The 27,618-nt window shown below is 36.5% G+C and overlaps 1 protein-coding gene across 4 annotated transcripts in view; it reads left to right on the forward strand.

The window, feature by feature from the left end:
* The window catches only part of WDR17 (WD repeat domain 17), a 69,624-nt gene that overhangs the window by 36,473 nt on the left and 5,533 nt on the right, over positions 1-27,618 (forward strand). For 3 of the 4 annotated variants that reach the window (XR_008998658.1, XM_057505064.1, XM_057505063.1), the window contains exons 8-26: positions 1,611-1,779; positions 3,007-3,098; positions 5,186-5,268; positions 6,974-7,060; positions 8,943-9,107; positions 11,317-11,519; positions 12,560-12,709; positions 12,797-12,927; positions 13,200-13,325; positions 14,361-14,516; positions 16,829-16,893; positions 19,472-19,604; positions 20,034-20,125; positions 21,189-21,288; positions 22,083-22,222; positions 25,880-25,991; positions 26,811-26,840; positions 27,061-27,202; positions 27,500-27,602. Coding sequence is in view for 3 of the 4 variants with exons in the window: in XM_057505064.1 (XP_057361047.1) it covers positions 1,611-1,779; positions 3,007-3,098; positions 5,186-5,268; positions 6,974-7,060; positions 8,943-9,107; positions 11,317-11,519; positions 12,560-12,709; positions 12,797-12,927; positions 13,200-13,325; positions 14,361-14,516; positions 16,829-16,893; positions 19,472-19,604; positions 20,034-20,125; positions 21,189-21,288; positions 22,083-22,222; positions 25,880-25,991; positions 26,811-26,840; positions 27,061-27,202; positions 27,500-27,602 (2,279 nt within the window). In the remaining variant the exon portion in view is untranslated. The remainder of the gene's footprint in view (positions 1-1,610; positions 1,780-3,006; positions 3,099-5,185; positions 5,269-6,973; positions 7,061-8,942; positions 9,108-11,316; positions 11,520-12,559; positions 12,710-12,796; positions 12,928-13,199; positions 13,326-14,360; positions 14,517-16,828; positions 16,894-19,471; positions 19,605-20,033; positions 20,126-21,188; positions 21,289-22,082; positions 22,223-25,879; positions 25,992-26,810; positions 26,841-27,060; positions 27,203-27,499; positions 27,603-27,618) is intronic. The other variant, XM_036894106.2, reaches the window with a different exon arrangement.

Consider the following 27,618-nt stretch of genomic DNA (forward strand, 5'->3'; position numbering starts at 1 on the left):
TGGTTGCTCTTGTTAAAAAAAAGGAGAGGGAAAGAAACAATATTACTGTTCATTTCAGTAATATTTTGATTTTATCCTCAAATCAAAAATATGAGCTATAGCAGAAATATTTTTATAAATGTGTAGTTTAGGAATATTTTAACATATTCCTTTGTAGATACTATTTAGGTTATTTAATTTTTTTCCATGTAAACTTTTCTTGCCACGTAAACTCTTTTCTAGTGTGGCAAACTTTTTCTATATTTCAAATTACTATTTACTTTCAAAACAATTTTTGAAGGAAAGGGAAAAATTAAAAAATACATTTAGAGCTATTAAAAAATTTTTATTAGTACTTTCAAAAGGTATGTTTTCACATGAGTATTTACTTGATTAAAGTTAAGAAAAATGCCTCAAAATTTTCCCTTCATCCCCACCTCCCTCCTGATAAGAAAACAAAGAAGAAATATTCACAATTTAGTTCTTAACTGTATGATCTTTTAAATTTCAAAGTAAAATTGGAAGGCATGCAGTGAACCAACATCTAAAAATGCACACACAGGCCCTCTGGGCTATGAGTATGTGCTTAATCCTGGAAGTGACAGCCTGGAACAGCCCAGCGCAGTGGTCCTGTGGCCGAGGCAGCCTCTGTTCCCTCTCTCCGGCCCCTGAGGTAGACGATTCCCTCCTCTCCCTCAAGGAGAGCCTTGCGGCCTGTCCAGTTTCCTGAGGATTGTGGCTTCCAGCGTCAGCAGCTGTAGAGTGTGAAGCAGTCCCTCCTGTACCTTTCTTGCAGTGGCTGGAAGCATGGAGCTCTGTGCCTGTGCTGTGATTCTCAGCCCCCAGCCCTGCGTGTCAGCTGCTCTACAGCCTGGAGGGGGAGCGTCTGTTCCCATTCTCCGGTGTGTCAAAGACAATGAGTAACTCCACTGTTTAAATTAGATTCTTCACAGATTTTCCCATAGGCGCACAGTACCCATACGTACCACTCTACAGTTTTGTGGGATGTTTGGAGTCCAAATCGCCATATGATGAGAATGAGTATTCTGAGTTGCACATTTGCTAGAAAATTTTGGGAAAAGACTCACTAAATGCCAAGGCTATGCCGAATTTGTCTCATTTTTGCCACCATCGTAGTGTTCTTTTGGACTATGTTGTTCTTATAAAAACGGAACATTTGCATTAAAGATTTCATTTCCAGTTTTACCTTGGCCATTTCTTATACTACCAGAATGATATAACTCAGCTGTAAATAATTAATTGCTCTATAAATTTCTAGCATGGTATCCTGTGTGTGATACATCATTGAAAAAGATGTTTTACATTGAATTGAAACTGAAAAATGAGACTTTTGAACATCTTTGTATTAGCAAAAACTGATTTGAGGAGCAGCAGTTGAATAAAATCTAGGTCTGTACAGTCATACAGTAATAGCAGCACAAAGAACCTTAACAGCACAAATAGCCACCGTGGACATACCAGCTGTGTGTTACTCACTTGCCTGTGCATTTTTGCATTAATCTTTGGAAAACCATACTACAGGTGTCAGGGTGATTACACGTGCTGGTTTGTTTATTAATAACGTGAGTTTACCCCCCAGTAGTTGTGACTTTTTTGTGCTGCCTTACTAGGGACATGTGGAAACTATCTTTGACTGCAAATTTAAACCTGATGATCCCAATCTGTTAGCAACAGCTTCGTTTGATGGCACAATAAAAGTCTGGGATATAAACACACTAACAGCAGTGTACACGTCCCCCGGCAATGAAGGGGTTATTTATTCCCTTTCATGGGCTCCAGGTAAGAAGTATTTTATTCAAATCAGCAATAAAATTAAATGACCTTCCTAACTTTTATTTTCATTTGAATCATCTTCCGTTCAACACCATCTCACTCCAAATGATTATTGAGGCAAATTAGTAACAAATGTTTTTGGTTCAGTTTTTGCTGAATTTAGAATAGATTGCCTGCATAGGCACTTAGATATCTAGGCCCTTCGATGTGATGTCATCATACAGAAAGCCATAGTAAATCAGGATGATCTTGACCCATGTAATTTTCACTGTATTTGTATAGATAGGCATTTAAAGGTATAACTCATTTTACATGATAAAAGTTTTCCTTAACATTTTTATATGAATCAAATATACAAAAACAGAAAATTTATTTTCTAAAAATTATAATATGTATCTTTTCCTGATATATGTTTTGTAAATATGAATGATTATATATCATCACAGTTCAGTTGCAACCATGTAATTCTATATAAATTCCACCTTTGTAATTGAAGAACTTTTATCAAAGAATAGGGTCTTTTCTTTAATATCAGGAAGATGCTGCCTTTGTGCCTTCCTGTCCATAAAGGAAAGATGTCCTGTGAAACCTGTGATATCTTACAAAAGGTTATTTCCTCTTAATACATAATTTTACATACCTAAATGAATTTTTCACTGTACAAAATATGTAGAATGCTTTACCTATTTGTTCTAATAGTAACATATCAATTTAAAATCCATATGTAACCAAGATATAGCTGATATATAGCTGATTTTTTAGCTTATCTACTCCTGCAAATGGATATTTAGCCTTGAACTTATGGGCTCTCAGGGGTATCGATGTCTTCAGAGAATTTGGGAATCTCTTGGAATTTCACACATAATTTTTAGCATATGTGTATAGTGCCTACATCTGTCAAAGGTTGTCAAAGTAATCAGATTTTTGGAGCGTTCCAAGAGACAAAAAAGGTTAAGAACCAACCACTGTTTTCTGTATCCCTCATCTCCTACAAGAAGATCTAGAGAAAGGTTTTACTTCCAACTCTTAATGGCAGTAATGACAGTTGTTCCTTTAAGGAGAGTATACTTGGTGTCATTCTAGATACAAGGCCAATTGAAAAACTAAATGTTACTTCACTAATTAAGAAGCGAGGCACACAAAGAACTCATTAGCTCTCTTACCTGCTCCCTTCTTCACATCATCTCTTTTACCTTCTGACATTTCATCAACTTCTAACAAACTGTTTCCTAGGTAACTTAAATTGTATTGCTGGAGCAACTTCCCGAAATGGTGCGTTTGTTTGGGATGTTAAAAAGGGCAAAATGGTACAACGATTTCATGAGGTATGGTGTATTTATTGCTAGCTGAGTAATCTAATGTCTTACACTGTTTCATATTTTCTACATGCTATTCTCTCTGAATAGTTAATCATCTGGTGGCATTTATGTTCTCAACTAGAAGAAAATCCAAGAGGGCATTCACATGCTGAAATGAATTCTGAAAAATGCAGATGAGTCTAAGATACAAAAATTCACCTAAAATTGCATTAGCGATGCAAAGGAATTTTGAATAATCCTCCACAAAATTATCTAGGCAAATATTCAGTTGTGTAAGAAAAGTAAACTCAGAACAAGTCCCAAATTACAGTCCCAATTCTGTTACTAGTTAGCCCTTGACGTAGGAGAATCATTTTATTGCCTTGAACCCACTTCTTCACCTATAAAATGGTTAAGTCGGGTTATATAATTTTTTAGACTTCCTCCCTGTTCCCAGATTCTGTTATTTCTTGAGAAGCCCTAAAGCCTCCCTCTTTCTACCTCTGGTGCCATAGATTGTACTTTACTTCTGCTCGGGGTTAAACTGTCATCCCATATTTTACGAGGCCCATGAATATTTGGAAAATAATATGATCTCATCACAGTCAGTCAGATATGAATCAAGAGAGATGTGAGCCAAATCTAGAATGGTCTGTCACTGTTTTGAAATTTCATTCATTTCAGGTTTGAACTTTATTAAATATACAACCTGTTGGAAAACTGTTTATATATTGAGGCTTTCAAATCATTCATACAAAAGACGTATCCCTCTGGGGATCAAGTAGCATGGATCTTCTGGAGGTAGTGAGGCAGCAAATGCAGAGCCTTAGGGGAAGTTGCCCACTACCAGGAGTCGCATCCTTCCCCCAGCCTGCTCTCCGCCCTCCCGACCACCAGCACACTTACCCCTACTAAATAGTGGCACAGAGAGAACAGAAGTGAACCTGAGAAACTTTCGACCTGCATTCACAACTTCTGTCCTTAGGTGTTATATCTGTTGACCTCTTCTTATGGCATCCTGTGACCTAAGGTGTCTGCCATCTGCACTAGAACAGCCCTGCCTGGTTCCAGCAACCCCACTTCTGGCGTCAGGGCCTCTCTCCTGTCCATAGTTCTCCCCAACGTTCGTGGCATGACTGAGATCTCAGATAATAAATATGGGGAAAATAACAATGAACTTCAGTGAACTAAGTTAGATTTGCCTCACAAGGGCAAGTGCGGGGTCTCAGAAAGCCGTGGCACTGACAGCTGGCAGAGACTTCCTCCCCCCGAGTGCAACAGGAGACTCCCTCCTCTTTCGTGTCCATCTTTATAAACCTACCCACCTTGGCCTCCAGAGGTAAAAAACAGCAAACTGGCGAGCACCTTAGTAAAACAGCCCTAAGACTCATGAACAAAGGTTATTTTAGTCTCTCTGTCATGGCAGCCATAATTTATTACATAAAATTGAAATGTTTTAAATAAATTTGGAAATGGATCGATTGCAACCTTTTTTCATCCATGACCCACTGGGTGAATGGCATTGCTATCTATAATATATTCCTTGCGTTTTTAAAAATTCTTCACATACCGGCTGTGACTGTATCCCTTTACCTTTCCCCAGTCCAAGAATGCAAAGGAACATATAGAGAGTGATTCATTACAGGAATAATCTCAACTCTCTTCTTTGTTTTTATAAAAATAATACTTGGAGATTTAGAGGATCAGTCAATAATAAACTGCTTACAGAATTTCTTACACGGTAGTTGTAACAGCATTGGCTCGGAAAGATAGATTAACTGCCTTCATCTCCAGGCTGGTATGTCCAGGAAAAGGCATGAGGCAGAGCTCTAATTCTACAGATGGCTGAGGCAGCAGATTTTGGCTATTTACCAGGGTACAAAAAAGAAATAGAGCCGCCCAAGTCATGTTTTATAACAATAGGTTTGTGTAAGTGTGACAGCTTCACATGTTCATAAAGCTTATACAGTATTCAGCTTTCTGCTGTTGATAATACCTTTGTTAGCATCGCCTAGAGCAAGTTCCTAATAGAAAAGTAATACAAAAGTAGTAAATAAATAAGAGAAAAAGGGGTGAATTATTTCTTATTGATAGGTATTTTGCATTTTTTGAAGCATGGAAAAAATGGAATATTCTGCATTGCCTGGAGTCATAAAGATTCCAAAAGAATAGCAACCTGCAGTGGTGATGGTTTCTGGTAAGTACTGTGTATGAAATTATGCTGTCTAAGGGATACATTTGATAATACCAATTGTATAATGTTAGCAAATGCATTAAAATATTCAGTGAGATTTCACTGTTACAGCTTGCCAATTATCATAAATATTATTCAGCATGCATATAGGCATATGCTATATATCTGTGATACATAATTAGTAAGTAACAATGCAGTGATACTGAAAAATAAATAAACCAGGGATTGCTTTCTCAATGAAAATACTACTTGAGTATTTCATAGTTACAAATACAATACTGTGAATTCTTAAAGAAAACTACAAGGACTCTTCACAGAGAGTCTAAATAATTCTCATCATGTTTTTGAGGGAGCGGTATTTCAGTTTTGCAAGCGACCTTCAAGTCGAGATATCAAGTGTTTAGAAACTTGTTCATTGTTTGGTAGACACTATTATTTATAAAAGGCTAAAAAGCCTTTGCAAGGATGAATAAGGTAATTCATGTGGGAAGTGCCTTTTTTGGAAGCTAACTTCTCTAACCCTGAGTTTCAGAAATATGTACCGTCTTAATTCTGTAAGTCCCAGGAAATAGTAGGTCTCCAAGAAATATATGTGAAGGAAGAATTGCCTGTCGTTTAAGCAATGTTTTTAAATTCGGTTTTGCTCCCATGTAGCTATAGGTATTGACATCTTTTCCAGGTGGTATGGACACTCAAAGGAGTTGAGAATATAGTAGCTTGGCTCCTGCTAGGTTTTGCTATACTCAGCACAATTTTCTCATCCTTACCTTTTAATTTCAGTGGAAAACACAGCACTTTGGAAACCAAAGATCTTTATCAGGAAGTTAAAATTTTCAGAAATAGTAATATTGGTGATTTTTTCCCTTACAAAGAACTATTTGCTAATTAAAAATACCAAAACACAAAATATATGCCTAAGAGTTTTTGAGTAGGTGATGAATACTTAGCTTTACCATGTACTTTCAGGGCAACACTTATTTGATAAATACCACAGTCAGTGACCAGACATTTGTGAGCATAGATCACTACCACTCCCAGGAACCTCAGAAGGTTTGGTGGGCCTACTGATGTTTGAGAGGGTCTTTTCCAAAGACTTTTAAAACCCTGCAATACATTAATTTATAGCTGCTTTTTTTTCCTAGTGTAATCAATAGCCCCTGAGTTATGATGTATGGTAATGCAGTAGGGCATTCAAGCTTCTCTTTTTACAATTAAAGTGTATAGGGCCCTTTTGGGGAGAAGGGGTCTTCCAAACTTCCAGTTGTATTGCTTAGATTATGCCACAGAAGTGTTACAACTTATCTTGGATTTGGTGTAATAGTACATGCACCGAATATTATAAATTTTGAGCCATTAACATTTTGGAGCTGAAAATCGAATGCGTATGTTAGTTATATCATTATGTTTTAAAATATATGTATTAAACTTTTTTCCTCAATTAAAAAACATTCAATGAGAAATAGTGTCTAAGTTAAAATTTACCAACTTTAACTTAAATGGATTATCATAATTAATACTATCTGATGTAAATAATGTAAATATACCTACTCGTATTTGGTAGTATCATTTACACAGGACTTTTAAGTGTTCCCTGTGCTTTGCAGAAAAGACCTCTATCCTAAAATACTTAGGTTTTAATGATACAATTCTGTCGTTGTTCCCTTGAATGACTGTACTTAGAATGCTGTTTTTTAATATTTAATTTCAGCATTATTCAAACAGTTGATGGTAAAGTTCTACACAAATACAAACATCCAGCTGCAGTGTTTGGTTGTGATTGGAGTCAAAACAACAAGTAAGTTTTTTTCCCCTGAAATAAGTAATAATTACCTTTCAGAGATTTTAAGTAGCCATAAGGTTTAATGTTATTCCCTCAGGAAATACTCATCACTCTTCTTAGGTAATATTCTTCCTGTCCAGCCTGTAATTGCTTGTTCATTCTAGCTCTGTATTTTTATCCCCTGAGGTTTTTACATGACTTAGAAATGCTGATTTCCTGCTTTCAAAACAACTTTCTGTTAGGACAAATAGGAGTAAGTCCAGTTTAAGTTTGGGTTCTACCACAGAAACGTGGCCCTTTCTCTAAACGGTCTTAGGTTCTGTGCAATGGTCTGGTTCTGCCATGACTTTCCATTGCCCCCCACCTAATGCTAATGCCTTGGGATTGGATGACTTCCCAAGATCTGGGACCTACAGGGATGGTTTTGAAAGGTCAGCCTTGCTTAAGAGCCTAGTATTTATAGGTAAAAATCAGCTTGGACTTAAAAATTACTCCAAGTCAAACCTCCACTGAAATTGATCCTTTAGGCCACTGCACGTGTAAGAATCTTGTGTTTCAAACCTCTTTGATAGGAATATATGTTACATTTAAAAATTCAGACTTTCTTTAGATACTGTGAAAACTGTGTGAATTATCATGTACTTTTCCATATTACAGGTGGAAAACATTTATATTAAAATATTAATACCTTGTGATTCTTGGACTCTGAGTGAAATCACATATTATGCAAAATCATAGGTCTATATATTTCTTCCAGTACATTTAGGTGAATTTCTATCACATGGTTAGAGGTTTTATGCAAAATGAACTCCTGACCAGCTAATTTCCATCTCAGTGGCCCGGCAGTGTCAACAGCAGAGCTGCTGAAGCCAGAATCCTTGGCCTCTCCTTTTATACTTCATCATCTCTGAATTTCCACTCCCAGCTAGTCATCAATTCCTGTTATCCTCCATCTAGATATTATTCTTTTTCCATGTATTTCTGCAGGTGTGCTTAAATAAATCTAAATATTATGACCCATGTGACAAAAATCAATTTGAAGTTTGAGGAAGATTTTGATGAAACCTTCAAAGTTGAGTCGAAAATGTGTAACTTGTTCCCTTTACCTTTAGAGCATAGGGACTGTTTATATGATTGTTAGGGTTGCTCAAGGGACTGTGCTCTGGCAGGCCTGTGACTCCTTTGCAACAGTGTTCCGAGTGTGACCCTAGGGCACAAATAGTTGCCTGTCTTACTGTCACTCTCCTGAGACTAACGAGCAAAGAGCGTTGAAAGATCACATCCACATATTGTATTTCCAGAGGATCCTTGGTTGGATCAAATGGTTGGATCTTCTTTGCTGAAGCCACCAAGGAGAATCGGAAGACCAGGACTGTGCCTTCCTGTCTGATGAGACAGCCCCGGTCTGTGGGGAGCTTGTGCAGCATCTTCCCAGGGGGAACATTGCTATTTGTCCCCATGCCACAAAAATATTTACCCATGGCCAGAGCATGTGGTAATTAACATTGCTACGAGCGAGTAAGCAAATCCCAACCACTTACCAATGGGGACCCTTCTTAAGACCACATACTTGTGAAACATAAAGTTCTGGGAAATATTTAAGAAGTTATGAATCTGGACATTTTGAAAAAGGACTTAGAGAAATATAATGACCACTATCTCTGACCTAAGATAATAAAATTAAAATTTAACCTATTAAAGGGAACATTGAGAAAGAAACTTTCCATACTAGGACAGTTTCTGCAAATGGTGTTTTTACTTATGTAATTTTTAGTCTAACTTCATAAAGGAAACAAAAATTCTCGTCTTAGAAATTAGAACTGTGTACCCTAAGAAAGATCAGTAGCAAATAAGATCAGTTTTTTCATTTTTTAATGTACCACTGATGCTGTTTCAGAGACATGATAGCCACTGGCTGTGAAGACAAAAATGTTCGTGTCTATTACTTGGCCACCAGCTCTGATCAACCACTGAAGGTATTTAGTGGACACACAGCCAAAGTGTTCCACGTTAGGTGGTCACCCCTGAGGGAGGGCACCCTTTGCAGTGGTTCTGATGATGGGTATGTATATTGGATTCGGACTTTCTAGTCCTTAATTTCAAAAGCTTATACTTTTCTAGAAATGTACTTACTTACACGATCCAGCTCTTGTGTGGAATTATTTTAAACATGTACAAAATAAGTAGGCCGCTAACAAGAGCCTAATTGCGTTCATCTAAAGCTGAAGTGCCTCGCCATACTTAACATGGGCATCATAGTCATGACAGGAATCACAAATTTCCATATTTATTTTGTTTCCTGTGGATGCTTATTTCTATCTTATTAACAAATTTAACAAAAACAAAAAATTTCAGGGTTCCATTGGGAAAGGGAAAAAGATCTGAGACAAATAAGTCTCTAAAATATAGAGAAGAGTTTATTTTTAATAATGTTCTTATACTTCATAGGGAAGACAGCTGTGTGCTATGTTTTCATTAAGAATGGAATAAAAATGATCCTATATTTTAAATGAAGAGAAGATATTTAGAAGTTAGAGTGATTTAACATTTTTTTCTGGATTTGTGAAAATTCCTAAAATCTTGTCTATATTTCATATTCAAACAAGATAGATTTCCTAATACAGTTTGCTCACTATTTGAATATGAGATAAATATAGGTAAGAAAAATCTTACTTTATGCAAGTAAAATCATAATGTATGGTGACCACAGGTTTACTATTTAATAGTTAAGTATTTTTATCATGAAATGCTAGCATTAATCCAAATTTAATAGAAAAGCAGTTGTGAGATTTCTATAGGTTATCACTAGAAATGCTTATAATAAGGTTATCGTGTGTAAGGTGACTTATGAGATTGTTCTAGTCTATTAACAGAGACTTTAGCATCTAAATCCTATTCTACATGAAAAAAGTGTAACCTTCAATCATTGTCTAAGAAGTATTTGTCAGAAAGATAGCAGTAAAATTTTACTGACCCATGGTTATAAAAGTTGAAAGGCTTTTTAAAAGTCTGGTTAGTACTGATTAGTAGTAATATAGATGATGGTTATACCTAACATGTCACCTAGCACCTTTAAAGAAAAGCCGGAATTGCAGGGAAACCATTAATTGTCAGTGTACTCATGGCAGAACTCAGATACGATGCTTTGGCTTGGAAGCCGCAAACGTTCCTTACGTACAGGAAGGTACATAGAAGCTTTGCTTATGTTTTTCTTGTGTTCGGCTACAAATACACATTAGGATTTCAAAGCCTGATGTTTGCCTAACCTATGTCATAAAAGCAAAAACACCTGTTCTAGTGCCCCTCTGATAACATTAACGTTTTTTGATACAAATCACTTTAATGTAGTCCGATTTATGAAAACACAATACCCCACCAAAATAATTTAAATGCTAACATATATAAGAAATTAGCACCAAAGAAATTAGGTTATGATCAGCCTGGATATACTGTCCTATACTAGTAAAAGGGGAGAAAGAATCAATAAGTCTTTTTATAAAAAACAAATACGTCCTAAAGAACTTAAAATACATAATGTGTCTCCTTTTTAGTGTAATATAGCTTTGGAGGTGTTAGAATTTTGGGCTTGTCAGGTTTATATAATCTGTGACTAAAAAATTATTACGAATTGTCCAAGCATAGTTTTAGCATTTGGAGGTCTTAAATTCATTTTGAGTTTAATTTTATTTCAGTAAGTTTTTTACTTTATATAATCAGTATATTCAAGTAATATCATAAATCTAGGTATATTTAAATTTTGCACTGATCTGAGATTGATTCCACACTGACTGAGCAACAAAAACATGAAGGAATAACTTACTGAGTTGATAGACCATAAACATGAATTGGTTTTTCAAGTAATTTTTCAAATCACTGTACATGCTCTATTTTCATGAGTTACAAATAAGCTTTGAGTGCTCTTAAATTATTGTATCCAGGTTATTAGTCATATTTTTTCTTTGGCTTTAACCGTTCTAGGTATTTCATTTCAAGAAACCTTTTTAAACATATAAACAGCAAAATAGTATATTTACTATCAGTAGAAAATGACCAGTAAAAGGAAGGATAAAATATATTAGAGTAGGCTAGCTCTAGCCTAGTTAATTGTCCATTTCTATCTGCTCTGCAGAAGAGAATCTTAGCATATTAGGAAACTTAAAATGCTTTTTTGGTATACTGAGAAAGAATCGTTGTGCACCATTAAGAATATGTTAATCCTTTAGATAAATTATGACTTTAATAGCATTATATACATACTCTTCTGTTTTCAGTTCTGTTCGAATCTGGGATTATACTCAAGACGCTTGCATAAATGTTCTTAACGGACACACTGCACCTGTGAGGGGATTACTGTGGAACACTGAGATTCCATACTTACTGATATCTGGCAGCTGGGACTACACCATGAGAGTATGGGACACGCGGGGAGGAGTTTGTTTGGAAACTGTGTCTGATCATGGTGCTGACGTATATGGTAAAGTGTTTCGCATGTACTTTTAAATTCTGCTGTATTAATGATGACTGTAATTTCTGAGCAATACAATATTTTTAAATAAGTCTTACAGTGTTTTATTTAAAAATAACATTTTCCTCATTCAGAATTATACATGTTTATTATTGAAATATCAGAATACACAGAAGATAATAGAAAAACATCAGAAATTATCAGAAGATAACTACTGTTAGCACTTGGGTGTCTTTCTCTCTCTCTGCAGTTGTATTTGTGTTTCTGTACACACACACACACTTGCACACATATACCCATGCACATTATTAACATGTACAGCTTGGATTTTTCTCCCTTTCTGTACCATCACTCCAGAAGTAAGCTGTAAAACAGGGAATCAATAATAAAGTAAACAGAACTTATGTAGCCACTCCTCTACTTATGTTCTTGGACATTTAGGACAATGTTATATTTTTTAATGTAATACTACATTTTTTAATATAATTAAGCTAGGTATAGAAAATTAGATTTCTTGTATTTTTTATATCACTTAATTCTCATTCATAGGCCCAAAATTTGATGAGAGTAAATAGGTAAATAAGAATTTTAAAATGAGTCCATAGAGAAAATAACCCTAATCTGAACATTTGTATCCGTTTGCCTTACCCAGTGGCCTTTTAATTGAGGCAATGTGGGACTGAGCGTGGAAGAGAATCCCATTTCTGGACCTTCTAAATTGAAAGGCCCCCAACTCTTTCTTACTCTTGTTTTGGAACTTCCATCCATCCAGCAACTCCCAGATGACTCTGCACTGCATTGGTATAACAGTATGCTGGCTGCTGGACCAACTGAAATACAATTTCAACATTTTCATCCAAGACCATTTGCTTTCAAATAATTATTCAATTTTGTATTCAAAATTGTATTCAAATTTTCAGCCAACATAGAAATCCTTTTTAAAATATTTCTTCATAACTTCAGTTCTTCTAGAAGTGATATGAGATACATTCAGATAAAAATTTTTTCAGTGTGTACCTTGGTTAAAATAGGTTTATTTTTTCCATCAGGTCTAGCATGCCATCCGAGCCGCCCATTCACTGTGGCCTCTTGCTCCCGTGACTCTACAGTGAGACTCTGGTCATTAACACCTTTAATCATGCCTTTACAAATAAATATTCTGGCAGACAGATCTTGGGAAGAAATTATCGGAAATACTGGTATTGAAAATACGCATATATTAGATTTGATTTTTAAATAATATTCTGTAAGCAGTCTTTTCTCACTGAATTATGTCTGTTCTCCAGATTATGCTATAGGACAAGGGGCTCCTCCTCTGTTGTGTGGTAAAGTGTCAAGAGATATTAAACAAGAAGTAGAGAAACTAACTGGCAATCCTCGAGTGAAAAAACTACGATGGTTTTCAGAATGTTTATCAGTAAGTATTACAGGAATTCAATATGAATATTTCCCATTAGCCAAATGAATCATTATAAGTATTGTCATTAAGTTATTACATATTTACATGTATCATCCCAATTCGATGGGTCCCTCTGAGCATAATCTGTGCAGTGTAAGGAAGCATATGGAAATGAGCAGTAAATGAAATAAATTATAGTTACTATTTTGTTAATTTTTCAATTGAAGATATGCCTGCTTTATATTTTTGAAGATACAAAATACTGTGGGGTTTTTACATCAACTTTTCAGCCTCCAGGTGGCAGTGACAATTTGTGGAACTTAGTTGCTGTGATAGAAGGGCAAGACGACAGTTTACTCCCTCAGAACTACTGTAAAGGAGTAATGCATTTGAAACACCTGATTAAATTTAGAACGGTACGTACAGCATGCTGACGTCATGTCCTTTTCACTATTAGGACATAAAATTAAGATACAAAATTGCCTTTTCACTATTAAGACATAAAAATTACTTTGAACAGTTTATATAATCAGAGTTGGTAGACTGAAAAAGTAAATATTGAGGTGTTAGAAACTAATCATGAGAGTGAATTATTTCGGGACAGATTAAGGCAGCCATGGTTTTCTTAGGTTGAATCTCATGAAATTCTTCAAAGGTCACTTGGAACTAGTTGAAATGCTTTTCCTTGACCATGTTACCAGATGATCGTGATACACGGACTGCTCTGATTTTGCTGTCAGATGCCTCATGGGTGGTATTCCAGGATATGTTTCATTAAAACTAATCATGTTATAGCTCTTAATGAATTCTGATACAAAATTATTCGTTACTTGATACCTGGAGCAATACCCAGGTACCAACAGCAGACCAGTCCTGGGACCAGAAAGAAAAAAGGGCCTTTATATTTGCAATGAAATACCGTGGTTGACCTACCTGCTCGAGCATGGAGAGAGCTGTGCCAGGAAGTGGATGTGGTAGCCACAACAAACAGCTATTTTCATAAAGAAGAAATACTTTCTTTGATCAGAGACTTAACACCTCATGACTATAACTGTTACCGCTGATACTAGAGCAGCCAGTTAGAGTAGGCCAGTGACTTTTAACTTTTATTAGAGGCCTATATGTATTTTCACCAGTTACGTATCAGCTTGTCACTCACTGCTGCTTGGCCTCTGGATTTCTGGATAAACACAACGCCTGGTGAATAAGTGGACCACCGGGTTAGCCTCTCCCCACCCACACCAGGCACATCCAGTGTCTACTCCCCACCCACATCAATGTATTATGTTTAAAGATTTATCATATTTTATAGAGAAAAAGTGTTGATTTTTAAAAATATCTAATTTCCAGCACTGTTTTTAAAATGTGTTCATATGACACTTTTATGATCATCTGTTACCACTAGCTCCTGTATAACAAAATTTAGGAAATGTTACTTTCTTTTTAACCAGTCTGAAGCCCAAGAACTAACAACAGTCAAGATGTGTAAATTCGGTGGAGGTGTTGGTGTGCCTACTAAGGAGGAAAGGCTGAAGGGAGCTGCTGAAATACACTTGAGATTAGGACACATTCAGAGATACTGTGAGCTTATGGTTGAACTTGGAGAGGTAACGTTCCATCAAAGCAAAATTAATGCATTGAACAAAGTATTCTAAGTATTAGTGAAATACTAAATACTAAGCTTACCTTTTCCAGACCTAATTGATTCTCTGCCAGTCTGGTATCGGGGGTAACCTCAGAAAGGGTAGCTTTCATAGTGAGAGCCCCGGGCTGGTGACATCAACACCATCGGCAAGGAGCCTGCTAAGATGTGCACTTCCCAACCCAGACCTACAGAGTCAGAAACTCTGGGGATGGAACCCAGCGATCTGTGCTTTATAAGCCCTCCAGGTTATTCTCGGGCATCCTGAGAACCACTGCTCTGGCCTAGAATTTTGATACATAAGAAATATCTTTCCTCACAGTGGATTCCCTTGCTAATTCCATTTGTCATAACTAAATCCCACGCTGGCCAAAAGGGTTCCCACTGGTAATCAGCTGGTGAAGGATACTCCGAAGGCAAGCCTGATTTTTATGGAGGACCGAAACAGCAAGTTTTCAAAAAGGTTAGGATGAATCTATCCTGTTAAAAATTCAGGGTGGTGATTTACCTTTGGGAGGCAGGCCGTGACTGAAATAGAGCAAACTAGAGGAGGGTCTCTGATTCCCGATGTGAGTGCTGGTATTCAGGTTATGAAAATGCATTGAGCTTTCCATTTTTCTGCATGTGCATTTTAGTTCAACAAAAATTCTAGTAAGAAAAAGATTAGAATGCACGGACTCATTGCAGAGTTAATAGATTTTTTTGAAAGCTCTAGATTAATTTTATAATTAATATTAATATTAATTTATTCTTAAGAATAATAAGCATAATATTAAGAATACTTATAAATAATATAAAGTAAAACTAAGCAACAAAGTTACCATAAAATATATCAAAATTACATTTAACTCATCTTTTTGTATATCCCCCATATACTAGAGACAAACAATGAATTACTGCCTGTCCTAAAATAATAAGATGAGCCTTTAAAAACATTAATTGAAAAGGCATCAAAAGCTTTTCTAAAAAAGCTGTTTAATTCAGAAAAAATGTAAAAAATTTTTCTTATGAAGAAGTAAAGGTTTGACTTAAAAGTAACTTTTTTAACAGGGTACTACTAGGAAGAATATCAAAAGTTAAGGAAAAGAGGAATAAGTAAATTTTGGTAGAATGGTGTAACTTTTTATCTCTCTGAGTTCTGTATCTGTGTAGATATATTTAAAACTACATTTATAAGTAAAGAACCTGCTTATGGAACTTAATAATTTGTTGTTATGCTTACAATCCTTTAGCAATACTGGTGTCCTTAGAATTGTGCACTTCTTATGAAAGTTTCTACTTCTATAAATTAATACTATAAGATTAGGAAAACACAGTCTTTTCACTTACAAAACATGTTTTTATTGAAAGAACTTGATTACTTCCAAATTAGTTTAATCTCCATTTCAACTTCTTCCTTCCATTCACCCCAGTGATAAAGACAGATTTCCCCTAAAAACATAATTTATGTTACCTTTCTTTAAAAATGTTGAGATGATTATAAATAATGTAGTATTAAAAATTACTTGAGATTTAACCTGTTATTTTTCAGGCTAATTACTCATTTTCTAGTGTTAATTGCAGTAGAACTCTGCTGATTTGGAGACCCTTAATTAAAATGAAGTTTGATTCATGAGATATTGCAGAATATTTTCTCTTCAGTTCCCTTCTAGACTTGAATTCAGTGAAATCTGTATTTCTGAATAACAATCACAATCAGCCTTGACTGAACAGCGATCTGTAATTTCAATTAAAAATTAAAATTAAAATTTTAATTTTAGAAATATGATGATAGGTATATCAACTATTATAGGAAGAAATGACAAAATTTGTAAAAATGAGTAGGGAAGAGTAAAAATAGAAATGAATGTCATATTTGTTAAATATAAGTAACAGTGAAATAAAATTACAGTATGTATTATTTTGAACATAGAACATAAAATACTTTAGAACAAATGTATTGGAAAATGAGTTGATGTATGTTTCCACCTTTTGTTCCTACCCCTTCCCCCACCTCCTGTCACCCCCTCCCTCTCTCTCTCTGCTTCTATTTCTGTTTTTCTCTCTCTCTCTAGGTTTGTTTTCACTGCTAAATAATATAACTTACATATTTTATTTTTAAATATAGTAATATTTATATTCTATGGAATGTATAAGATAGAATACAGAAATATTCTTGGAAACCCAAACACTCAAAAAACTCACATTATAAATATGAGTTAATTTTTTCAGTGACATTTCACAGAGTTAGACTGTGCAATGAAAATAGAGATGTTTCCTGCTTTTCTCCTTTTCTAGTGGGACAAAGCCTTGTCCATTGCTCCAGGGGTCTCAGTGAAATACTGGAAGAAGTTAATGCAAAGGTAAGGCAGAGAGTGTGTGTCCAAATCGATGTTTTAAAATATGTTAAAATGGAAGCAATACATAAATATGATAGTAGCTTTTGAGTTTTTTTTTACTCTTGTCTTAAATAATCACAATAGTATAGATACAATAAACTGAAAAAAATGGTTACAAGTCATTTTGGTGTTTTTTTATTTGATCTGACATCTGATAAAGACATTGGAAGGCAAATTTCCCCATGTCAGTGGAGGAAATGACAGATCAGCACACATACCCATTGGTTAATATATTGCTATCGAGATAGAAGGGGGAGAGTTTCTGACAGTAACCAATATTTGTGGAGTTCTTCGTAAATAATCTCAGAAATTCCTCCTGGACGCTTACTCCTGCCATTTCATCTCTGTGGATATGAAGGAGGTACTGATGATAGAGATGTTCTACCACTTAGCAATCTTAACTAAATGTCCTTGTTCTAGAAGGCATAGACAACAAGGTTTTTTCTAAGATACATTAGTTTCCTAGTTCTGCTGTAACAAAGTAGCACAAACTGGTTGGCTTAGTACAACAGACATTTGTCTCAGAGCTCTGGAGGCTTAAGTCCAGATCAAGTTGGTGGGAAGGTTGGTTTCTCCTGAAAACTCTGACAAAGAATCAATTCCATGCTGTCTCGTTGCTTCTCGTGCTTACCAGTGGTCCCAGCTGGTGGCTGGTAGACACATTACTCCAGCCTCTGCCGTCTCTTCACATGGCATTATTCCCTGTGTGTCTCTGTGTCTGAATTTCCTTGTTTTTATAAAGACGCCAGTCATATCAGATTTAAGATCGACCCTGACACAGTATAGCTCCACCTAACTACATAGGCCAAGACCTGATTTCCTAACTAGGTTACATTCACAGATACCACAGGTTGGGATTTCAGCATATCTTGGTGGGGACACATTTCAGTTGACACCATAACACTGTCTCCAAGCTATTCTATTCATTTATTCAACAAATATTTATTTAGTATTCATTGTGTGCCAGTCCCTGTGCCAGTCTTATAGGGTACTACTTACTGAGGAATTCACCTTACTTCTGGCATTAAAAATGCGAAGTTTTGCCTTTTCTTTCATTGGACATGGTTTAGGAAAAAATTCACCTGCAAGTCACATGTACAACTAAATATCAGAGGCTAAACGTGCAATCCAGAGGGATTACTGTATTTGCCATGGGAAATAAACTTGTTCCCTAGCACCTGCTTTCCCAGCAGTAAGTTAGCAACAGGCTGGCGGCAGCCCTCATACTGTAGGCTCTAGGCTCTAAGAATCCCAAATAGTCCTAAATTCATGTAGCCTTGCTGTGCAATTGTGAATGTTATCGCTCCCACTGAAACCTTAATAAACCTTAAGTCAAGGTAGCAGAGTATATTTATTGCTTAAAATGATTTTGTTTCAACCTCAGCAAAAACTCTTGTCATTTATCTTTGAAAACCAACAATGGATTTGCTCTTCTCCTGTTCACGTGGCACCCAGAAAACAGTCTCCCCACGACTCCTAAGTTGGTGTTTTACAGATCCAGCCATTCAGGGAGATTGATTGGCAGTCTCCTAGTCCTAGTTCTAAGGAAAAGAATATTGTTCCTAAACAGCTTGTTTCTAAACAGCTACAACAAGGAAGTAGGGTCGCCTGGTAAAAATCGGTTGTTGGGGAGAACCCCAGTGACCCTATGAATTGGAGAGTGTTATCAGTGGGCAGGGCAAACAGCAGAAAAGGTGTCTGCAACACCTCCCCAGGGATTGGCTGTTCAAATATAGCTTAATAATGCAAATGCCAGCTTAAATGAAATACACCTGATTAATTTTCAACAAAACTGAAGTTAGACATTAAGAGTGGAATTAACTAGGTTGGTCGTTGTGAAAGTACCTGAGGCTTAGATGGGAGAAGAGAAACTCAGACTGACACAGACAGTGATGGCTACAGGGAGACAGAGACACAGCCACTCAGCCCTTCGTAATCTCCGACACCAGGGTGTTCTTCCCCCCTCACATATCTGGAAGGTTATTTTTCTTTAAAACCACCTTGCCTGGGGCACTAACAATATTCTGCATTGTATTATCAATATTTGTGTTCTGGTATTATTCTTGTTAGTGATTTTAAGCTTCTTGTATTTAGAGGCCCTCCATTCATTGTTGTACCTCCTAAAACATTTAAAATTCTTCTGTCTTTAATAAAGCAGCTGCCCACATATTTATTAATCCAATTGAGAGTAGCTGTCCCACCACTTATATCTGCTTTACAGCTTACTTTCAGAAAAATATGTTGCTCACTTTCATAGATAAGACATTAATTTTAAGACCTGAAATGTTCAGCGTACTCAAAAGATGAAAAGATGTAGTGTTCTAAGGGAAAACAAGTTTCTGTAGTATTTATTTCACAAAACTTTTGTCTTCCATATCTGTTTGGGTTATAAAATCTTAATCTTTTTAAAAAGTGATATGCAGAAAGGGCTTTGTGAAATCTGTTGCAAATTTTATGTTTTTGATATTTCAGAAAATCTAAGTTCAACTCAGAATCTTGAAATGAGTATATTGTAAAAAAAAAACTGTTCTTATTTTATTAGGAGAGCTGATCAATTAATCCAGGAAGATAAGGATGATGTCATTCCATACTGCATAGCCATTGGTGATGTGAAAAAATTAGTCAATTTTTTTATGTCAAGAGGTCAGCTTAAAGAAGCTCTGCTTGTTGCACAGGTACAGCCGGGTCATCACCTCACGTATGTTGGTGTGCGGGCATGTGGAAGGGAGGGACTGTGGTGGCTGACTTCCTGCACGTGATGGACAAAGTCACAGATGGCCTGCCTTCTGCCCACCTCCGTTCAGTTACGCTGTCTTTGCTCCAGTCACACTGAACTTATTTTAGATCTTTAAACATGGAACCATCTCAGCAATCTTGAGTTTTTGTATTACATATGCTTGAACAAGTTTTTCTGGTAGCCATTTACTTGAAGTTTCACATTGATTCTCACAAACGGGTCCACTTTTTTTTTTCAAATTCTAAGGGCATCTCCAAACTGTATGAATTTTAAATATGATTTAAGTGTATTTTGCTCAAAATAATATTCTGAAATTGGTCAATTTTCAACAGTTAGGGATTAATTTAACATGTTCATTAAATTCCAGGCTGCCTGTGAGGGAAATATGCAAACCTTTCAAGTGTCCACACCTAGAGGCCCTTCGTATTCTGATGACAGCTACAGGGAAGACTTCAAGGAGTGAGCGATTTATGCTGTTTGGGGCCTGTGTTTTTATAGTTGGTTTTCATGAGGAGTTTCAGGGAGCATGTAGTTCATGCTTCCTGGTGTCCAGAGGACTCGGCTGCCGTGTTCTGAACTGCATTTCTCTCCACAACCCTGTCCTGCCACAGCGTCCATGCTTCGTGAATAGGGGAATGTCAGCATGTTGAGGCAGCCCGCGCACATCTTCTACAGCGTCCAGAAGAGCAGGATGCATTTTGGTGGAGAGACTGCAGATAAAACAACTAAATACTTAAAACCTGCTCACCCCTGTTTGGGAGGAGGGGCGGTGGAAAGCCAGGGTGCTGCTAATCACTGTTCACCGTGAGGTCCCTGTGGGTGACGTCACTGTAACGCAGTGCATAATCCACGCCCCCGGTGTTCGTGTCCTGATAACATTTAGGCTCCTTCTAAAGAAGAGGTCCACATACTTAACGTTTGCAAAAGAAATGGAAGTTAGAATTCTTCAGCCTGTTGACCTTCTTTATATCTCGTGTCTACCTTCCCCTGCCTTATCTATTGCCTCCTAATATTGCCCTAGAAAATAGGATATTTAAGCTTTTAGGACCCTTATCAAGTAAAAAGGGTTATAAAATGTCAATCAAATACTGTGTTGGGACTAACATATTCCTTCTTGGTTCTTTGGTGCTATTTTCTGCCATTTCTAAACACGGCAGTGTGAAGATCTAACATCTACTACCCATACTTCAGCCACCACCTAAATTCGGAAAAGTTTCAGTTCAACCTGTAATCCTTCTAAGGTTAACTATCCCAGAGCTGCGTTAGACACTGTTGAATGGAAGATGGTAAATTTTGAAAGTTAGGCTTTTCTTCTGACAGTTGTTGCAGGGGTTGGCAGCCAGGATAGGGGGTGCATTTATCAGCTCATCTACATTTCCCGAAAGTTAGGCTTTATACCTAAAATAAGGATATCAAATTAAATCCTATTTGATACTGTAGTCAGCCTGTTATACAAGGGCATGAGCTCATTTTTAGGATGGAGTCCTTGTGTTTGTGGACCATGTTCTCTTTTTCTTTCTAGGCTCCTGCACACGGTCAGTAAAGAACTGGCAGAATGGTATTTTCAGGACGGGCGTGCGGCGCTAGCCGCTTGCTGCCACCTCGCTGTAGATAATATTGAGGTACAACTTTTCAAATCAGTTTATGTGAATGGCAACCTCTTAAGTGTATGTCATGGTGTTGGAGGGGAAAAAATAAGGTAGCTTCCCGGGTAAGGTGTGGTTCTGCATGCTGAGGAATTACATGCCGAATAAGTACACCTAAACTCTACAGACTGTGAGATTGTTAACCATTCATTTTTTACCACAAATACATATTTCTAACACCCTGACTTTAAGTATTTCATCATATGTGAGAAGGAGTAGTGAAGAGAGAAATCACTGGATTCAGAATACCTGACTTTTGAAATCACTTATGTTTAAGTGTTCTTTAGTATATTCTTGACAAGTTATTTTAAAGTATTTTCTGTTTGACTCACTAATGTAATAAGGAAAATGTTAAGTAAAGATGCAGATTCTATATTGGTACATATCCTTAGATAATTGGCTTTAAGGGATAATTGATCATCATTGATCGAATCAGTGATCATGATCACACTACTGAAGAGGCTTTTAAGAATCCACATTTTTTGGGGATAGACTCAATGACATGCTGAGGATATTGCCAAGACTGTTTTAGAGAAACTCTTAAAATTCTGCCCTTATAAAATTTCCTGTAAGTCCTTTTATCAGCTTTTCCATCAGGAAATTGCTTATAATTACTTACATGAATACTTTATAGGAATATTACATTCAATAGTTCATCTGAATAATTGGTTATAGGTTAATACTATTTTATCTACTTTATGAGCGTGGTGGGAATGACGGTCCTGCCCAGCATCTGTGATACTGAGGAACTTCTTTTCTTGTTGGGCAAGCTTGCTATGGCTTACCTGATTCGTGGAAACGAGCTGGAGTTAGCAGTCTGCGTGGGCACAGTCCTGGGGGAGCCTGCGGCCCCCCAAATGCACTATGCCCTGGAATTGTTGGCAAGAAAGTGCATGTTGATTCCAACATGGTAAGAATTCCTGAATTCAAAGAATAATTTCATAGTGATGGAATACATTATTTTAAATACTGTAAGTTGCATTTGATAAGATGTGTGTTGGAAGAATATAGGATCTCCCTTTTTAATAAGAAATACGATTGTGGGAGGAGCTGGTGACCTGAGCATGGTGCAATAGTGAGAACTCCCATAGGTGTATGATGGCATCTGCCACGACCCATTCGGAAGCAGCCCAGTTGTAATTCCATATTTCAAGCACATACACCATCATGAGATTAAATGCACACGTCTTAAGTTTAGCAGGACCACACGCTCCACATTTTACATTCTCCACATCTACACTCATTCTTGTCACATCCTGTGTTGTAGCTTAAGGCTTGGAAAACAAAGTCACTTTTCTAACAGAGATGGTTCAGCTGGAGACTTGGAACAGGCCACTTTGCTAGACTGGAACAGTATCCTAAGAGATGTGGCCCTGGGGGGCCCGGAAGCCTGGGTCAGAGAGCCCCGTCCATACGGCAGAGCCCTTTGTTTATGGAGGCCCCTTTGGGAAGACATGGTACAGATTTTTGCCAGATGTTTGCTGGATAAAGTGATTTAAGGCTTTTGTCTTCTCTTTTCCCCAAATACCTAGAACCTGAAGAAGTTTCTAAATAAACTTAATGAGTATTTTGACCTCTCCCCAATATATAAACGTGCACACACACACCGAACTTAGGGTGGAGGTCTGCAGACACACATGATAGTAACAGCAGCAGTAATAACAGTGAACCAGCACTTCTCACTGCCTGTGGTGTGCCCCACCTTGGTGTGAGCCCTGCCACGTGATAACTTGCTGCCACCATGCAGTAGACGTTAGCTTGTCTCAGGTCTCAGTACGTAGCAGAGCCAAGTTCACAGCTACATAAACTGGCTCCAAAGTTTGCACTCATCACTACTATATTAGTTCAGCTGCTATAACAAAATACCCCAGACTGGGTGGTTTATAAGCAACAAACGTTTATTTCTCACAGTTCTAGAAGCTGAGCAGACTAAGATCCCATGCAGCAGAGTCCGTGTCTGGTGAGAGCCAGTGTCCTGGATCCTAACTGACCACCTTCTCTTGTGCTCACATGGTGGAAGCGGTTAGGGAGCTCTCAGGGGCCTCGTTTACAAAGGCATCAATTCCTAATCACCTCCCAAAGGCCCCCACTCCAAACACCATCACACTGGGGATGAGGTTTCAGCCTAAGAATTTTGGAGGAGCACAGCTATCTCACTGAACCATCCTTTTACCAGGGGCCTTCTCGGAATGAGCAGCACTCCCCCTTTTCATCTCTTCTGCATGGACGTGGAGGCTTTCTAAGTGAATTGGGAATCTCAGAGTCATTCTAATTTTATCTGTATTTTACAGTGATACAGGAACTCCCTCCCTCAACCCACCATCAGCCTTAGACTTAACTGTATTGAGCGCTGGCCATCTTTTGAGACCCAGCTTTCCCTCTGCCAAGAACTGTAGTCGTCAGTTACATGGCTCTGTGACCTCTCCGGCCCATCCCAGAGCGTGAGGCCTGCTCAGATTATTCACAAAGGTGACCGACTCCATGCAGAAGTCACCATCTAATCTAAATAACATACAAAAAGTGAAGGTAAAATTTAAATGTTAAATTTAAAAGAGGTTTAAAAATCTTTCAACTGGCTGTCTTAGTTGGTTTTAATATAAAAAAACCTTCTATTTCCTTGTAACTCCCCGCCCAAGAGTTTTCTTTTTATATCCATAAATATATGAACCAGAAACCAGGATAAACTTCAAATTATGAAATATATGGTGCTGATCAGTTTTATTTCTAGGGGAAATCTATAATCTTCATGGCTATTAGTAGAGCTCCACAAATTTAAAAAAAACAGTTAACATAGCTGCATAATTTCAAGACACTTCATCATTTTTTGAACCAAGAATTTTATGTTTTTTACCTTTACTGGTAGAAGTTTGCTTCTTCTTGGTTCTCACTGCATATTCAATTCATGATAATTCATATTCAAAATTACTTTCTTTTTAGCTTTCCATCTGTTGGATTCAGGTACTATCTAGTTTTATAAAAATGTTGAGTTTTAAAATTCACCTAATATTTTATTTCTAGAATATTAACACTATGTTAAGAAATGACCATTAACTGTTTTCACTTTATTGTTTTACAAAATGCCAGTTCATTTATGCAATTTATAGCACATAAAACCTAACTACAACACAATGAGAGCAGTTCCTATAACCTAGGTGCAAATCCCTCATGGTTTCTACTTAAAACTTGTGTAATAAGTGGGCTGTGTGTTTCTATAATGCAAAATAATAGCTAACTCAGTAAAACAAATTCAATGCCTGTTCTGATTGTGAATTTAAGACTTTAGATTGGTTGGTCTATTTCTTTACATATATCTGTATGTATATACACACATTTTCTGTGGTATACTGAATTTTCAATAAATAATGATTTAGACTAAAGAGTAAAATTAGTTAGAATTGCTGTAAATTTCAGTGTATCAGGATATAATTCTGTGGTAAGAAAGTCAGATTTTTCTTTGTAGTTTATAGATGTTTGAATAGAATTTTAGCGCAACTATTTTGTACACTATAAAACCAAGTGATAATTTCTATATTCTAATGGACATTATTAAAAACTATTAGATGTTGGTATCAGAAAACAAAGTCATTTATACCACTTAGCAAAAACAGATGAATTACTCTAATTCGGAACTTGTAAAAACACTCACAGATTGACCTGCTGAATGATGGTAGAAAATTTGACACACAAATTATCTCTATCCCTATTCTATACTCGCTATATTCTTGATTAAACATCTCTTAATGTTTTAAAAAATAATTTACTCACATAGTGACCAGTGTAGATTTTTACTGAAAACTTCATAGGTGAGGGAGGATTTTACACTCAGAACCCACAGCATACCCCTCACAAATTCACATTTAGGATACTGCCTGTCCTAACATCATGCCAAATGGGGACATACCAATTTCTTCAAAATTGAATAATAATATCTAGAACCATTAAAAATTGATGTTTTCTCAGTTTTGTATACAAAATATTTTTAAGATAAAGTTTTTGAGTCTATACAATTCTTTAAGATGCCTTATTTCTGAAATATTTATTGACTGAAATATCCATTGACTCTGTAAAAACAAAATCAGAAAGTTGCACTTCTACCTTTGATTTCCACTTAAAGTTTAAGAAATATGCGGACCCCAAAATCTAAACTTAAAATACCTAAGTATTCTGGTTTTAATGAATTGGCTAATCCAGTTATCCATTGTTGGCAAATATAACAAAAGTTGACAAAAAATAGCTTTCACAAAGTTGGCTTTATAATTCACTCCAAAGAACAAATCTAATACTACTACTTAGTTTGGTTAGAGAATTATTCTATAAAAACAAAATTAATTGTAAATATGTAAAGATTCATTTTAGAGTTACAAAAATAAAAATTCTTAATACATTTTTTTCATGCCCTTTGGTTTCTGTCAGCTACAGTTAGAGGCGTTGAATAAGTAGGAAATTAGTAATATTTATGTAAATAGAAAAGCAGGGGAGGTATATTAAGAGTTCTTCCTTTGAAATAGTCCAAGTGTTATTTTTAGATTTTTTCCTCATTGAATTTCCCCTTTTGTTATGTGAATAGGAATTTGGCAGCAGATCTTCTCATGATGATTCCTGATAATGAACTACAGTTAGTAAAACTCTGTGCTTTTTACCCCGGGTGTACTGAAGAGATAAATGACCTTCATGAGAAGGTACGCTGACAGTGTTAGATGTTCTAGTTTGCAATGCAGTGCTGTGATGTAACCAATTGTAGGTTCAGGTGAATGAGATACCTGCGGGGAACAAATCTATGGTCCCTTTAGGACTCTTTTATAAATACAACAAAAATGGAAACAGTAAGAAGTAGCAGTTACTACGCTTCTGCTGTATGCTTGGAATTGTTCTAAATTTTCACATATATTTGTATTTTACTCAAGTTCTCGTGAAACTTTGCAAAGCAGGGGACGTTGTTTCTATTTTACAAAGAAAGTGAACTCAGAGGAGGTATGGGATTTGCTATATTTAGATGGTGAGCGAGAACATGTCTACTCCAAATTCCAAGCGTTTCCACTCTCCCACTTTGCATGCAAAGATAACTCCTGCCTGCATGACTGAAGCCGACGAAGGACTTAGCTGGGGGAGGAGCAGACTCCGTTTTAAAAGAAAACAAATTCTCCGACGAAATGGGGAGTGCTGCTTTTCATTTATAGTAATGAAGTTTCTTAGGCTCAGAATCTCCACTCTGCGGCCTTTCAGAATATCAAAGCCAGAACGCTCGGGGGCTTGTACCTTTTCGTCTTTCTGCTTGAAATAAAGTTGCTTTGTCTCAAAGGTCAAGTGTAACTAAATGACACTGCCTCTGAGGCCATGTGAGACTGCACCTCTTATGTTTTCTACATTTAGTGTAGTTTTTGACCCTGGTCAGTGTATTTGTTCTAAACAACAAATCTCAGTCTTTTTTGCGAAATTACATTTGCAGATACTAATTTCAGAATCACAGTGAGGGCAGTTTACTTCCACCTCTTTTTTAGGTGTTTGATGAAAAACTGCTGACTCATCAGGTAATACCTTACTTACTGTTATTAGATCCTAAATATATTTCCATGAAATTTATTCCATTTATATCTATTTGTATTTCTTAATACAAATTACTCCATTTATATCTATTTTGAGTAACTTTAATAAAGAAAACACATTTGGCATATTGGAAATACTTAGTACTTATACTGTTGCTTTTCTCTGTGTATTAGTAACATTGTCATCAAACCAATTGTTTTCTAGTGCAAGCTCCCCACAGTAGAGGAATGCATGCAGTTAGCTGAGGCAGCCCATGCAGAGGGCAATGTATTTGAAACTATAAAGTATTATTTGTTAAGTGAAGAACCTGAAAAAGCCCTTCCTTTTGGTATTGACTTCATGAAAGGTAAGTTTCCAGTTAGTAGTATAATTCAGATCTACTCATTTATTTGATCTTTTCGTTCAGATTGATAGTTGGTCTTAAAATCAACCTCAACCATCTCAAGTTTTAAAAAGAAAGAGTTGGCTGATGGCATGTATGTGGGCCTGAGACAGCATACACAGGCCCATACTTGTGGTCTAGAAAATAAAGAGGTAGACAGGATTGACCAGGAGAGAATGAAACACATAAGTTTAAAATTGGATGAGTAAGTTTTGACAGTATTATTTAGATAATCTCTTTTATTTGGTTTTATTTTGCCAGAGCACATGGGTGGTTCAAACTGGACTTTGGATACCATTTACCCTGTTCTGGACCTACTGAGCTATATTCGTACTGAAAAATTAGTCTTGCATACGTGTACTAAGTGAGTACTTTTTCTC

Source organism: Manis pentadactyla, chromosome 7, assembly GCF_030020395.1.
Source record: "Manis pentadactyla isolate mManPen7 chromosome 7, mManPen7.hap1, whole genome shotgun sequence".
In the NCBI taxonomy this organism is placed as follows: domain Eukaryota; kingdom Metazoa; phylum Chordata; class Mammalia; order Pholidota; family Manidae; genus Manis; species Manis pentadactyla.